The sequence below is a fragment of the Mytilus californianus genome, unplaced genomic scaffold (assembly GCF_021869535.1).
Source record: "Mytilus californianus isolate M0D057914Y unplaced genomic scaffold, xbMytCali1.0.p SCAF_2, whole genome shotgun sequence".
Lineage (NCBI taxonomy): Eukaryota > Metazoa > Mollusca > Bivalvia > Mytilida > Mytilidae > Mytilus > Mytilus californianus.
Genome location: NW_026262668.1, coordinates 134,501,483 through 134,518,523, shown reverse-complemented (window position 1 = coordinate 134,518,523; position 17,041 = coordinate 134,501,483). Strand labels below are relative to the sequence as shown.

Genomic DNA, 17,041 nt, shown 5'->3' with positions numbered 1-17,041 from the left:
ACACCGGAACCCCATCGAAATTTTAGTGGAATCCCACACCAAGGAAGAGTAAGACATTTCCCGCTTCACAAAAACATCTGTATGATTATATAGTGAATTAATACTACAACACAGTAGGAAATTTCGTGACGTTATACAATAAAATTTTAATTTTGATTTCTTTACATGTAATTTTGCCCTTGACTAAAACTGACCTGCGATGATCTCAAGAAACATTGCTGTACAACAGTTTTACTATTGTCGTATTAATGCTTGTAACTGTATCATGCAACACTGACTTTAACGATTTTTGCGGTTCTGTTTAAGACCGTTTTGGTTATGATGGCCTTCATTCAATGTTGTTGGAGTTTGATTACTATATTTTACACTCGAGTGTGTTTGGTGAAACTTATTTCCGAAACATGTGTCTTGTACTGAAGTTAGTGTCATATGCTAAAAATAAGTATGTCTATATCCACACGTCATCGAAATATCAACAGGCTAGTAATTCAGTATATTGGTACTGGAATGAAAGTTGTTTTTATTAAAGTTTGCTTTCATCAATTTTCTGAATAAAGGAATACATCCCCCTCTTGCATAGCTTTCATTACTTGTTTTGGTTTGGTTATACCTGGTTCCTTTCTGTTTTACCAATTCTTCATCGTATGTTTTAGGTTTCGAATTTTTAAAAAGTATGGCCTCGCGCACGTTAGAGGCATTTGTGTCGTATCTGGTGCAGTAAAAGGGATACCTTAACTATTTGACTGTATGACTGTATCACGAGTCAAGCAACTCAGTACTTCGGTTTTGGCATGAAAATACGGATACTGTTTCAATAAAATTTGCTGTTATTAACTTAGGAAATCCTTTGAAATGACGACATGTCTCTCCATTATGCAAAACTTTTATCCCTTGTCCTAATTTACAAAACTTTTGCTTCTTTCCGTTCTGTCTTCATCGTTTATATCAGGGTTTGGATTTTTGTATATTTTTTCGAGCTCGAACATTACTGCCGATGCATTAATTGAGTCAATTTGCGCAATTCATTTGAGGTAGACAACAATAGTAGCCTTTTCTTCCATTCCTCTGTCCATATCGCAAACTTGGATATGTATAATGGATTGGAAATTTGGTTCTTTACAAACATTCCAATACCTCAAAGTTTTTTCATCTGTATTGTGAATTCTTCTGCTCTTCAAAAAAACCACAAATGGTTGAGCTCAGTCAATTACTGAAAATAGCCTTATGTCCAATATCATTGCATACAAGTTTTTTTATTTCTATTTATAGTAGTGATCTTCAATTTTAGACACATAAGGGATATTTTTTAGATCAGCATCTTGCATTTAACTGGTACCGTTAATGTTATTAATATCTGTTTCAAATATATGGATGTCCTTTTGTTCACTAGCCCTTTTTATTGAGTACGTAAATTTCATATCTCGGATGAAAATATTTACCATATTACTAGTAGTAGAAAGCTTGCCCCAAATCTAGATCATTTTATTGAATTTGACAATAATAAATGACTTGTCAAAATTTTTTTTTTCCTAACTTATGCGTTTCTGAGTTAATAAAGAAGTCTATCATTGTATATCGAACGTTATTATCCTTTTAGTGCTTGCTCCAGTATGATTTAAAATTGTGTTATTTGTAATGTATGAACAGTGGAATGTGTTTGTCTTAATGACGTTCTTCATCTCGCTTCAATTTGATGCTCATGTGACAGTTTACGGTCCAAAATGTTTGTTTCGACTTTTGATATGCCAACTAAGGTCGGTATACTGCCGTCACATACTTCCAAATAAATCAAATTACACAGAGGGAAATCATAGCAATAGAATTAATTTATGATAGAAACATTCATTTGATGTTGAACTGTTAATTTTTCAAATTTGGCTACACACAGATAAAAAGTATATCGTATGACACTAACGTTAAATGTATATATTTTTATGAGTTACCGAGTGACTTGAAACAGAAGTATAAATCATAATGTTATCTTATCAGATGATCATTTACAGGGCGATTGTTTATATTTATACTTGCTCACACAATCCAAACTTTTGATTATGTAATGGTATCAGTAATAATTTTTTGCGAGTAAAAGGTGTAAAAAGTTTGAAGAAAAGTACATCCTGCTATTTATCCATATTTATCTCCTATTGGAAATGTCGCATTTCTTAATATTGTTCTTTTCACAAGAAATGTTAAATATAATGTATGTCATTTTTAACAAGTGGATAAAAAAATTAAGGTTACAACATACATTTGGTAATTTTTTTCTCAACCGGTTGTAGTTACATTAGTTATATTATGTTCTTAGTATTTTCACGGTTGTGTTCATGAACCTATATTTATTGTTATACCATAACCAACAGTGCAATCATCAATTCCATATGAACTATATTTGTTGTTTTGTTGTTTTCCGCATCTTTATGTTTAAAAATTGATAACAACAAAAAAATGCTTTACAATTAAAAATGCTGATCGTTTTCTCATCATTCTCAATCATAAAATCAAGGTCACTTATATATTCATTTTTTTTGTTTTGTGTTTTAACTTTTTTTAAAGTAAATAGTCTTTAATATTTTAAAGTTTGTTCATTTATTTAATGTGATCTATTTGTATATGACGCCCCTTTATTCGTAATTTGTAATATCTTGTGAATAAGAGCAAGAACACATTAAATAAGTGAATATAAGTTAAAATATCCTCAGTGTTACGGACGTTATAATCTATACTTGCGTATAATATCAATATCATGCACCCAAATAGTCCAGGGGGTGATTAGAGTCCCTAAGTGGTCTATTGCTACAAAAGTTATTAATACTGCTTCCTATAAATAAACATATATAGCAGGCGGTCGTATTTGTTTACAAATTAACCATCATAAAATATATCCTAAGGTTAGGACCATCCTAAGACCATCTTAAGACATCTAGATATGTGTCCTAAAGTTAGGACGAAACCTATGACTTTTCCTAAGTTACGACATGTTTGATAAACGCAATTAGGACGTAGATACATCCTAAGATGATCTTAGGACATGTCCTAGTCCTACGAGCGCTTCGATAAACAGGCCCCTGGTGTTTCATTTTAAATTGATCACATGACAACCCTAATGACACACATTCATATTCAGAATTAGCCGACATCAGAGTATAACAATTATTTCCCTGTTTAATTCTTATGTTTCATTCTCAATCTTGCTTTTTTTATTAAACTTAATGTATTTCATAATTTTGTTTCCAGCTGATACAAATTCTAATTAATGCATATCAGTCTAATATATATATAAAAACTGTTGATGCTTGATACAAAATGTACGATATCATGACGATCAAAACAAATTATAGGATACTAAGTTAATAATTAATTGTCTTAAAACTCGTAAATCGGAAAAAACAGAAACATCATGGCCAGAATAAGAAAAAGACTAAAATCATTTCCCGAAACACTACACGTAAATAAAGGCAATAGTAGTATACCACTGTTCAATAACGTAACGTTGACGATAGAGCAACCCAAACACTCAAAATTCGAACATACTCCGTAATGGTAAGGTATTCCTGCTCCATTATTGGCACCCGTACATATATTTAACTGGTGAAACGGGAACAATAGAAATTGACTCTTTCTATGGTAAAGGTACCAACATACATCGGTAACCATACTTATTACAGGTTATTTCGAAACAACCAATGTGCATTGTTTTTTAATATTATTCTTTGAAACTATGTTATTTGAAATAAACATGCAACTGTTATATTTGATTATTATATTTTGGTCATATTAGATTTTCGTAAATTGTTTTGTTATAATTTAGGCCATTAGTTTTCTCAATTGAATTGTTTCATATTTTTCATGTGGGGGCCTTTTATAGCCGACTATTGAGGTTTATACTGGCATACCAGGTTTATTGCCAGTATCTTATTTCCGTATTAAGCAGCTGATGTGATGTTATTTACACACAAAAAATCATATTTGTTCTGGGCTTTCTTTCTCTACCGCCTCAACAACAGGTAAGGCAAGTGTCTAGCAACATATTGATTATTATTTGAATCAACAATCTCACACCTTTATACCATTCGCAAAGAGGATCAACGTCTTTTTTCCGTGTCAAATTTTAAGTATTCGACAGAATCCTTTAGAAGTCGTATTTCCAGTTCATTGATTAAGGCTCACAAACGTTCATTCTTTTTGATAAGACGTTTTTTGGAGTGGTGTTTTGACAATGTATTACGTGGCACGCTGGATTAAATATTGATTTCAAACTTCCATTGTAGTTGATATAGATGTAAAAGAGAGGCGAAAGATATCCTTTGAATCACGTTACGCTGTACCAATTTTAATGTATCAGATGCTCATTTCGATAATGAATTGAATGTTTCTTCAGTGATGCTCGAGGCAAAAGTTTGAAAGAAACGTTGAAGAACTGATTTAACTGAAAAGGACCAAGAGTATTGGACCATTCAGACTAGGAATTAGCCATATGCATTAGATATACCTCAATTTCTTTAATATGTCAAAGAAAAACAATATCCGCATTTTCATACAAATACATAAGTACCGACCTACTTGAATCTTGGTACCATAGAGCTAGAACAGAAATACCGACCTAGTCCATTTATTCATTTGTTTTCTATTTATAGTCAATTCTAAATTAATGTCACTCTTGATGTTATAAATATTAGTTAGTTACGGTGAAGTGGTATGATTGGAATAGACTGATCTTTAAAAGTAGGTTAGGACTTTAGATCCATGCTTTTCATTTTGGCTAAACAAAATTGTTATTTCGTTTTATTTCAGCACGCCGGAAAAGTGAGTGACGGGTAATATCAGGTCAGAGATGATAACTGTAAATTTGTTTCCATTTAAATTTAGTATTAGGGCTTTCAAAACATATTTGGTATATAAAATTCAGTTTTAAAACGGTAGATGAATATTATAGTTCTACATACGGAAATGCCTGTACCATGTCCGCAATATGACAGTTGTTTTCCATTCGTTTGATGTGTTTGAGCTTTTAATTTTGCCATTTGATAAGGAACTTTCCGTTTTGAATTCCTTGGAGTTCGGTATTTTTGTTATTTTACTTTTTATATGGTTTCGTTGATTTATACATTATATACAATAATTAAATTATTTATGAATGGCAAGTCAGTTATATAAATAAAATTCAGTTTCCAATTGTTTATTGTACATATGTAGTTTGCATTATAAGAATATTTATTATTCCAATCAAGGGCCCTTGATGGGCAGCAAGAAATGTACACATAAAAACAATACATCATGATTTGTATCAGAAAAACATTTTATTATAACATTAAAGTGATTGAACCCAATGATAATAGCTTTGTAATTTTCCCTCCACAAGGTCATTGCAATAGATATGATAATCCGTTGAAAACATTATCAACAACTTCCGTGTGTAAGTAGTAACAACTTAACCTTTATCCAAGTTTGATTGTTGATTCAACCTAACAAAGATTATAAAACTTAACCTATATTTACTTTGCTTCGCAAACAAAATTTATTAATATATAATTAAATCTTACTCAATTATGGTAACCTGAAACAGGGACACCGTAAGTATCAACCTGTTATCACGTACACCTTGTCATTGTTAGGTCAATATCATATATGAGTCAAAGTTGTAGGTCGTATAAGAACAGAAAGCACCCAGACAAAATGAAAAATACGACAAGACAAACAAAAACTTCTATAAAACTCTACACAGTAAATAATAACTGGAATCCCACCAAAAAAGGTGAAAACTACCAGACGTCACACTGAGTTATGCAATATTTAATTGTTAAATGTTCATGGTTTATAGTCTAAAATTATACTGACAACCCCAACTTTGTTCGTAAACTAACCGTAAAAAATCCATTTGATTGATAAAGTTACACTTACCGTTACCTTGATAATATGTTTGCTTTAGATAATCAAGGATATCTAATTAAACTGCGGATATTCACCCAAGGGAAATTACTTTAGATAAATCTAATATCAACAGCAATAATTTTACTGCTCTAAATTTGGATTTTTCAGTTTTTTTACGGGAAACTTAAAATAAAACTTTACAACAGAAACGATTTTCGTTCCCTATTGTTGATCTAACTTTTTTACGGTGATGTTCTGTTTGTCCCTTCTTATGATGTGTTTATTTCCAAACTCGTGTTAGATTTCAATGTACGTTATATATGTATTACTGATAAAAAAAAAAGTTACTTAAAACTTTTACTAAATCAATTCATAGATAAAAAGCTTGGTTTGAAAGTTTGGCCGCACCTGTAGAAATCTTGACAAAGGGGATATCATATCTTATTTTTTTACGGTTATGCCGTTAATTTAGATACGACCCATATGAATTTACTGATCCTTTGAATGAAATAATTTCTACAGAATATAAATCTTTTATCGGTTATTTATTTTCTTTTTTTTATCAATATAAATTCATACCTAACGAAATATGTTTTGATATACAGTAATGCAAACGTATGGTCCTACCTCAAGCTGATATTATGTACATATAGTTTAGCATTGCTGAAGGTCGTGCCTCTCTTTATAAAATGCCAAAATGATCCTTTTTTTTTTTCCTTTTGATGGAATTCATGTTAAGATGAAGTTTTCTAAGAAATTTGGTTTATGAATTAGCAGCCTTTCGCCTGTTTATGATTGCATGTCAACTATGTCTTAAACAGTCAAAATCACAATAGCAGCTACATTAAAAATTTTGGATGATCATTTGATGCAATCCAGTCATTTTCATGTATTTTGTTCAAATTAGAACGCTGATATTTTTTTTTCGAATATCAAGATTAGAGCTCTTAAACAGTCCCTATTAATCAAATCTATATTTATTTCTTGCAATTTACATGTTAAATATCACATGAATGAATAAAAGAAATTAATGCATTTAATATGATGAGCTAAAACGTATACAATGGCCACGAAAATATCCAAAGATCGTCATTTACAACCACTGGGTCGATGCCACTGAATTTTTGGTCCCCAATGCCCTTCAACTTCGTATTTTATTTGGTCTTTTTAACTTTTTTTATTCGAGAGTCACTGATGAGTCTTTTGTAGACGAAACGCGCGTCTGGCGCAAATACAAAATTTAAATCCTGGTATCTATGATGAGTTTATTTAAGGCTACAATTACTTAAGAAGTCATCCAATTGTTTCGGTCATGCATATTTGTAGATCGCATAGTTCTGATTATTTTAGCTGTTTACAGTTTATAACTATTTTTTTATAGTATTTTGTAATAGGCAAAAACGCTAAAAATTAGTCATAAATCATCATTTACAAGTAATCAAGAGAGGCGAAAGATACCAAAGGGACATTCAAACTCATAAATCGAAAAATAAACTGAATAAAAGCATCCAATGTTTATAGTCATATAGGTATTGTTTTAGATCTTGTATTGCTGATAACTTTTGCTCTTAACAGTTTTTACTCATCTAATATAGTTTTTAAGATAATAGGCAAGGACATGAAAAATAGCCAAAATCATCATTTAAGGAAAATACCTCCTTAAGGAGTCATCTGTTAATTTTGGTGAAAAAAGAAGTAGGTGGATCTTGACATTTGTAGAATTTTTGTCGCGTCTGATTATCTTTATCTTTAATGGTTTCAAGATAATTAATGGATTTTACCTTTATGTTCTATTTTTATATATGGCGGCGATGTTGGTTGACTATCCGGAAAATAAACAAATTTTAATACAAGATACCTTACCGGTCATCACCCAAAGTTTTGTTGAAATTGGTTCAGTAGATTTTGAAGAGAAGATCTTGAAAAAGTATATGACGGATACGAGGTTTAAAAATCGTCATTTAAGGCTATAACTCCTTTTAAGAAATCATTCAACTATTTCGGTTGTTTGCTCTTGAGGATTTTCACCTATCACACATAATGTTTGAGAAAATAAGCAAAAACACAAACTAGATACTAGGTACCTAAGGAGTATTCACCCAAGTTTGGTTGAAATTGGTTTTGTAGAGGAGAAGATCTTTTAAAATGTTTAAGACGGACACCAGACGCCGGCCGATAGATGACGGACAACGTAGAACGTCAAGTGATAACAAAAGCTCTTATGGACCTTTAGCCCAGGTGAGCTTAAAATATGAATGCTAACAGAAAAAAATAATGAAAAAGGTGTGTTTAAATTCCATTATACAAAAATGCACCTGATAATAATCCTTTTGTGTCAATTTTACTACTAAGGACGCAGTCAGTCTTGCGACATATGTGTAGCATTGCGTGTTATCAAATATATCATTTAACAATTCATCAAATGAATGATATCAAATTCAGGTCGTTTAATGTGTACCACGAATGATAACTCGAAAATATTTACTATAATTCGCATCAAAAAATACAAAAAAACATGTTATAAATTACATGCGTCCGAAGCGGTTTTCTGGATTTACCTTCATCAGGAGCGCTCAAAGCCGAATAATCTAAAGCCAAAGATGTATATGAATCGAAACAATTGAAGAGCCAAATGACCAAAAAGGACCTAAAAACAATTGCCAAATCCATCTAAAAGTCAACTTTGCATGAGGGAGTTTAAAGCTTAGTTTCTATATAATTTCAAAATTTATAAACGGACAATTTTAGAAAGGTTTGTCATAAATCATATCAGTACCGAAGTACTGACTACTGAGCTGATGATACACTAACTGATCAATAGAAGACCAGCAGAGGTATCGACCCACTGCTGTAAAAAAGGGAAAACAACATATAAAAATATCTTGCGTCCGAAGCGCTTTTCTGGATTTACCTTCATCAGGAACGCTCAAGGCCGAATAATTTAACTCTGCAGATCTGTTTAATTCAAATCTTATATCTGTGTTTCTAAATAGGAAGTGCTATTACCATAAAAGTTTTAAGATTTTAGCCTACCTGGGCAGATTATGTTATCAATTAATCTATAAAAAAACAAGAAACAGTTTAAATCCGCCACATGTTCATCTGCTTGTCCTAAATCCTGAACCTCGTCAGTGGTTGTCTTTTGTTATTCTATTGTCACATCTAAATGTATTTGTCATGACTGAAATGTGTGTTGAAAAAAAGTTCACATAACACTACACAGGACACTAAAGATTGAGCAACAAGAATCACATCAAAAAGCGGCGGTGACATTCGGTACTCCAGAGAGTCGGTTGTTCCTCTTACGTATAGTCATGTCGTGTTACTCCTATTCAAATACGTTTATAAAAGAGAGGCGACAAAACAACACTTAAGGATGTTCGCTATTCTGTTTAAAAAAAACAAGCTTTTTAAAAGACTGTTATAAATTTATAGTATATAAATAAAGGAACCAAAAAAGCAAAAGAAAATGAAGGGTCCGTGTGCGCTTGTTTTTGAGATATAAGCCATTGAAAATTTGGCGGGAAATGATTCTCTCTAGATTTTTCATACTTTTAACATTGTCCGCTTTTCTCTTTTAAAAACTATGAAAAAATAACAAGGATTTTATAAGATTTTCAAATATGGCTTTTAAAACTATATGAAATAAAATTATGAAAAGAAAAGTAGGGGTTAGTGGACAAAATTATTTAATGGCAAAACATGGATAAAACCAGAGGATTCCGAAAATAGGACGAGAATTCAAAAACAAAAGGAGCGAACATTCTTAAACCAATTCAACTCTAACCCCTTTAAACAAAATTATGGGTGATCGCATGTGCTCCGAAAGGATGGACAGATTCTGTTTCACATGTGGCACCCGTCGTGTTGCTAGTGTAAATACAAAAACGATGATGTCTCATTCGAAGACAAAAGGACAGGATTGTAGTTACGATAATTGGAACATATTCGTAATCATCTGTTAAACAGATATTCAATTACATCAATCAACTCGTGATGGCGTCCGTAAAATTTGAAAAGGTATAACTTCAAATGGAACCCTTGGTTTAATATCTTTCTTCTAAGCAGCAACCCTCATCAGGGAAGTTATGATAGGAAATGGAAGCTTTAAAATAACGTATCAAACGAGAGAGTTACTCCATATGCAGGCGCTGCTGGAATGTTGCTACATAGAAATGAAAGTTCCCAAATGAAAAGTGAAATCATTCGTTTTGTCGTAAAGTTTTGTTCTGAATCTGCCTTCATTGCAAATTTCTGGAGGTATGACTGTTACCCCCAGAAAACAAGATATTTGCATTTATTTTGGCAATCTATTTTCATGTAACAAAGTTAGACAAATTCTTTCAATTTGTCTTTATTTAAGTTTGGACTAGGGAATACTTGTGTAAGTAGAAAGTCAAAAGTTTTATACTCTTGCTTGAGGAAAGAGGCTTAGATCGACATCAGATTCACACCGCCCCTAGAGAATGAAGTTTCACAATAACTCGGAAGTCCGGCTTTGTTTGCTGATAAAATTGATGTTAACAGTTTAGAAAGAGGGTTTTTTGATCCGTCGTTTGTAAGGACACTTATGTAACCTATAAGTATCCAATAAATGAAGGAACATCTAGTTCTTCATCTTTGGTTGAAAATCCAAAAGAAACATATTACAGTCTTATGATTATTCGGGATGTCTTTGGTAAGTGTCGTAGGGGTATATGTTGAGTTTTCAAATGAATTGTCAATTACTAATTTCTTTATCAAACAGTTGATGTAATGTCATGTGATTTACACAAAACATCGATGTTGTAAATTAAATTAAATATCCCGTTCTATATTACGAGACGCTAAAAATAACTCACGGAAATAATAAGCTGTGATCTGTTGGCAAACAAGGTTTGTATTTATGTTATTCAATACTTTATCTATTGTTTTACATCTTTACATCAGACAGTATGCAATAAGAAATGAATATGAACAATAATATCAGAAACGAGTATCGCACAGGTAATGCACAGCGGAATTATTATGTCAACCATTATATATTATCTAACAAACATCGTTAACACCTGTCTGATTTACACACTAGTAAACAAAGTGTGCAAGACGTTTGATGCATGCACAGCAATAGATTCACCCTATCGACGCATTCGGTCTCGCTTCGTGTGGAGTTCATGCGATTCCCTCAGTTTCTGTTTGTTACCTTGATTTGTCTCTTCTCTTCTTCCTCATTGTCTCTTACTCTATGATGAGTTTATTCCTAATCGATTTAAGAAATATGAACATATGTAAACTACTGTTACCTTAAATGAATGCAATTTACAACATGTAAAGTTTTATAAACAGTTAATTTACAAATCATGACGTAGCAATGATATTTCATGTCAGCACAGACTATCTGGTAGGTGATACCCTCGTGGAAGAAACGTTCACCGGCAATTACATCGACCCAATGGTTGTAACAAATCAATAGCGCTATCATAATAATTGTGTACGGATGGCGCGCATATCAGGACAGTTGTGAGGCTAAATCAATTATGAAGTTGAGGAGCATTGAAACCAACATTTCCAAAAGGTTATGCTAAATCTGGCTAAAGCAATTGATGTCTAGGGATAGAAAAACATAAGTACATATATAACGAATGATTTTAAAATTCTATGAACAGTAAGTATACAACAAATATCAATTATATTTCTTGTTAGAACAGGAGTACATTGTAATTAATAGTTGGTTGTTGATACCTATGTAGACGTAACTAACCTGCATTTGCAAAGAATCAATGGTTGTAAAATCTAATGTAAGATGTAAGGCGTATAATGTTGCATGACTGACGCGCATTTCATCTACTTAAGATTCATCAGTGGCACTCAACGCAAGACAGTTGGGAGGCCAAATCATTTAGAAAGTTGACAAGCATTGAAACCAAACTTTCACAACAGTACTGCCAAATTTGACTATTTTCGTTTATGTCTAGGGGTATGAAAACATCAGTTTATCAATTGCTTTTAAAGATTTGTGAACAGTTAAAGAGAGGTGAAGGATACCAAAGGGATATTCAAACTCGTATGTCGAAAATAAACGGACAACGCCATGACTAAAAAAGATAAGACAAATAGACAAATAGGCAAACAACAGTACACAAAACACAACATAGAAAACCAGAATGAGCAACATGAACCCCACCAAAACCTTGGGGTGATCTCAGGTGCTCCGGAAGGGTAAGCAGTAATTTTGCAAAAAAATTCAATTATATTTCATGACAGCACAGAAGTGTTGACTACTTGTCTAGTGATACCCTTTGAGGACGTAACGTCTCCGGCAGCTGCAACGTGCCAGTTTTTGCAAAAACTTATCAAGGATACAAGGCTTAAAATGTTGTACGATCAACGCGCGTTTCGTCTACTTAAGATTCATCAGTGGTGCTTAAACTAAAACAGATGGAAGGCCAATTCAATTAGCGAATTGAGGAGAGTTGAAACTAAAATTTCCAAAAAGATATAGAAAAGTTTTTTCGTAGATGGCTATAGCAAGATTTGCAACAAGCCATCTATGCCTACAGATAGAAAATCTATGTATTTTATTGTTTTCAAAGATTTATGAACAGTACGGTTTCAAAACATACGTACGAAAGATAGTTATGTCGGAGTAGGAGTTTTGACTGCTAAGCTAGTAATCACCTGGGGCTTAAAACAATTCAACATCTATAAACAAACGATCAGACGACTTCGAGTTCGCTTGTTTTATAGAAATTAGAAAATATGGTAAAATTGCCAATAAAACAACTCTCCACTAAAGACCAAATGACGTAGAAGTATGCAACTATAGATATCTGTTGTTTTTTTGTTCGTTTTAGGTCACAATTGACCTTTTCTTAGTATTCATTGATAAAGGCACATTCTTTTCACAACTGTGAGAAAGGCAATATTGATCATTTCCTGCATACTTGACTTTGATGTATGTCGTATGTTATTTTCAAATATTTTGGCATCGAGGATCACTGCAGATACATTGATTTTCGAAATGCGCATCTAGTGCAGCAAAATTGCTACCGTTAATGTTACTATTTTCAAATCACAAAGCGACAAGAAAGAACGCTTTTGCTATATAATAATACTTTAGTCGGAAACATGAAATGGCCACATGGGCCATTAAATGTGACAATGCCACATTAATCATGAAATCACATATATAATTCCAAAAAGTAAAACAACAAAAATACCGAACTCCATTGGAAATTCAAAACGAAAAGTTCCTTAACAATTGCAAAATCAAAGCTCAAACACATCAAACGAATGGAAAACAACTGTCATATTTCTGACTTGGTACAGGCATTTCCTTATTTAGAAAATGGTGGATTAAACCGGGTTTTAAAGCTAGCTTAATCTCTCACTTGTAAGACAGTCGCATAAATTTCCATTATATTGACATTGCAACATCGCAGAAAAACATTTATATGCACTTTTACTTATTGAAAATATGTTTGAAGTACATGGACAGCTTCTTGTTCCATTACTGCACTTAATCCGGTTGACACATTTGTATCAAGGACATCATTTAAAAAGAGATACAACTCCATCATGTAGTATGTTTTATGACTAGGGTAATGATAGTAGGGTATACGTTTTCATTGCAGAAGGTGTTAAACATAATGGAAATATCAAGAAGTATTTTACCTACTGGAAAACATCGACATGTATTTTTTTTATATCGCACTGAAGGACAATCAAGGAACTTTATAATGGAACTTTGGCAAACACTAGAACAAATTGGCTACGTGTGCGGTTGTCATGAACAAGAGTTTGTCATTGGTAAATCCTATCTGTCTAATTTGGAAAACTGCATAAAGACGTCTGCTGTGATAGTTCCATGGATCTCCGAAGAATTTCTCACGAGTCCATACTGCATGAAGGATCTAGACATTGCCTGCCATTATTTTGATCATGGGGTCATGGTTATGCCCTTGCTATATGAGTTACAGCTACATGATATCCCTGAAATACTACAAAGGCTTGTCTGTTTAAATGTTTCTGCAAATATACTTACGTGGAGAAGTCGGTTTTTAGATTCATTAAGTCGCCATATCGATCAAGCGCGTGAAGGTAATTCCGCTGAAGAAGAGGTGCATAGGTTAATCGACCAGTTTGCTAGTATGTCAACACAAGCAAAGATACTGTTTAGCTTAAAATTTTCTGGAGAGAGCAAATTTGATATTATCCACATGATAGGTACCTTGCAAACCAAAGAAGTTTTGGAACTTTTTCATGTGCAGTTTGTTGAAAACAACTGTTTTCACATGGTACAAAATTATTATAGAACCGGTGTGTTAGAGAGTGAATGTGAGAGATGTATTTTGTTATCAATTAACAGTAAAGTTATTGCTTTGTGTGAGCACAGTGTATCAACGGCGTTGAGTCGTGTTTGTGCAACCCAACTAAGCACCATAGTTGGTAATTCCAACGGTCATAAGAAAGTTTGTGCTGTGTTAGAATATATATTTAACGATTTACAGGAAAATGGAGACAATAAACTTTACATATTTCACCTGTGTTACGAAAACAACTATTTTACAAATAAAATCGGTTCTGCTACGATGAAAGCAACAAATCTAAGGGTATACGACGAGTCAGATAAACTGATTAGAAGGTCGTGCCTTGGGTTGACATATATGTAGATAAATGATTTTAGAGAACACATGGGACACAAGAAACAGACGTCCATTATTTGTTTACTAATCGTTTACTTTTATTGTTGCAAATCATCTTTTTCAATACAATGAACAAAAACCAACCAACAGACAATTCGAACTGCATTTTTGACTTGAGTACCTCTTGGAACGCCTTGAGACCTACTCCAGAACGATTTTACAGTGCGAGACTGTCAAGCAAGTGCGACAAGGCTCCGCACTTACTTCAACACAAGCTGCAAAATGTTAACTGATTTGCAAATATATATTTTTTAATTATGTCTCTTCTTGAAAATCTTTTATCGACAAACTTTTACAGATAACTATCAACCAAAAAAGTAATGAAAAAAAAATTTTTTTTTAAGGAACATTTAATTGACTATACAATCACTTGCCATGTTTCTGTATAATCACTTGAGGACTTATTTTAAAATCGTTTGGCCTTATTAAAAAAAATCTCTTGAATATGTATTTCATTTTTTTCTGCACTATAATATTGACTCAGATGAATAAAAGTGAATAGAAATTCAGTCAATTTTTAGAAAAACTTCTATCATCAAGTAGGAATTTCTAAGACAAGTGTTAGATACCCATATCAAGGACAGTATTTATAGTTAAGAAAAAACAGTACAACACAAATGCAAAAATATAAATATATGAATAAATACATAAATACATAAATAAAAAATTAACATGCGTGAACTCCGAAAAACAAAAATTGTCTATAAAATTGCTACGTGTTCTCAGGAAGGCTGTGGATATTAAGTATACAACTTGAATGGAGAGTTTTCACAACCTATGGTATCTATGCATTGCACTAAAGGGACGAAAAGAAGTTTTTTATCATAGTTTGTTTCGATTTCCAAAACTTTTCCCAGTTTGATGAGCCGAAACAAACCGTTGTCCGTGGTTACTGATTCTTCTATGTCATATTTCAGTGGAAGGGTGTTGACTTGTACGAGGGTTGTTTTACTTAGAATCAACAGTAGGTTCGATCAAATGTGAACGTTTACAGACAGTTTTAAATGGGTCATATAAGAATATAAAATATCTGGACGTACCTATTTGTAGTTTTTATTTCATTTTAATGTTTTGTAAGCATAAGCATGTTAGCGAGTTCAATTCTTGATTTTTATCTGTAATAATAAGTTAGCCTATATTTTTTAAATCCGATTATTATATTTTTCGTTGATAAACCAAATAGCGTTGTTTGAAAAAAGTCATGCCACGAAAAAAACATATGGATTTTTTTACATGAAAAGATAATAATTCAGGGTAACAACCTCACTATCACGCTTTAAATATGACGTCAACGAAAATAACACTTTATAAATTTCGTGCGTCTGAAGTTGTTTTTTGTATTTACCATCATCAGGAACGCTCAACCCTAAAATTTGAATGCGTAGAAACTTTTTAAAATGCTAAATTGACCTAAAGGGACGTCAAAAGGATAGCCGAATTCATCTACGGTCAACTTTACCTGAGGGAGTTTAAACCGTTGTTTCCTAATAATTTCCTAATTTATCTACGAGAAATTTTTAAAAAGTACACCATAAAGTAGAAATGAAAATATCTTAAAATTGACAACAAATCTCTTTTTATTTGTATAATTGAAAAGAAAGATAAACAACTTTTGGCAATTAATTGTCAATAACTACATGCAGATGTTAAAAGAAAAAAGAATTAAAATATTGAATTAGATTTAAATTTCTATTTACAGATATATATCATATTTTATACTTATTGACTGGGTATGAGTGGAAAAGTAAGTATATTGTCTCCGAAGTGCAACTATTGCCCTGAGGCGTATCCGAGGGGACAATAAACTTGCTATTCCACGAATATCCAGTCAGGAAATTTTTATTATACAGAAAGAGACAACATACACAAAGGTATGGCATGGACTGAACGACACATCTGACCAAAATTCATTTTTACATTTGTAAGAGACAAAGGAATGAATTGTTAGCCAATCCCGTAGCTGCAGTTGAAATTCCGCGAAATATAATGACGCTTGTGGTCAAATAGTTTCATCGAGGGCAAATAGTTGGAAACTATTGACCGGTCAAATAGTTCAACGCTTGCAATTTGAAAAATAGTGAAAATATTGTGTACTTATTTTATATAGAAAATGATAACTGAGGTTTAATAAATGCATATACTGTATTTTCAATTAATTAATAATACTATTCTAAATAGAGGTGTGCTGTTCAGTGCTGTTGAATACGTAGAAACTTTAGATGCTAAATGAACTAAAGGGACGCTAAAAGGATAGCCAAATTCATCTACGGTCAACTTTGCCTGAGGGAGTTTAAACCGTAATTTCCTAATAATTTATTTTTTTTTTTATTATAATTTCTTTTTTTTTTCTTCGTCAGGATTGACAGTAATTTACATATATTTATCTATAGTGGCACATAATAAATCAAGGGAGATAAATAAGCATAATCAAGCAAATGAAAGGAAAAAAATAGTAATAATAATACGATTCGATATAACAGAATACAATA

At 32.4% G+C, this 17,041-nt stretch overlaps 1 protein-coding gene across 1 annotated transcript; it reads left to right on the top strand.

Annotated features, from left to right (window-relative positions):
* The first annotated feature begins 10,676 nt into the window (after positions 1-10,676).
* Positions 10,677-14,996, top strand: LOC127731109 (uncharacterized). Its single transcript, XM_052239978.1, has 2 exons — positions 10,677-10,743; positions 13,482-14,996. The coding sequence occupies exon 2, from the start codon at positions 13,497-13,499 to the stop codon at positions 14,517-14,519; it is 1,023 nt and encodes a 340-aa protein (XP_052095938.1). The 5' UTR covers positions 10,677-10,743; positions 13,482-13,496; the 3' UTR covers positions 14,520-14,996.
* The last annotated feature ends 2,045 nt before the right edge of the window (positions 14,997-17,041 follow it).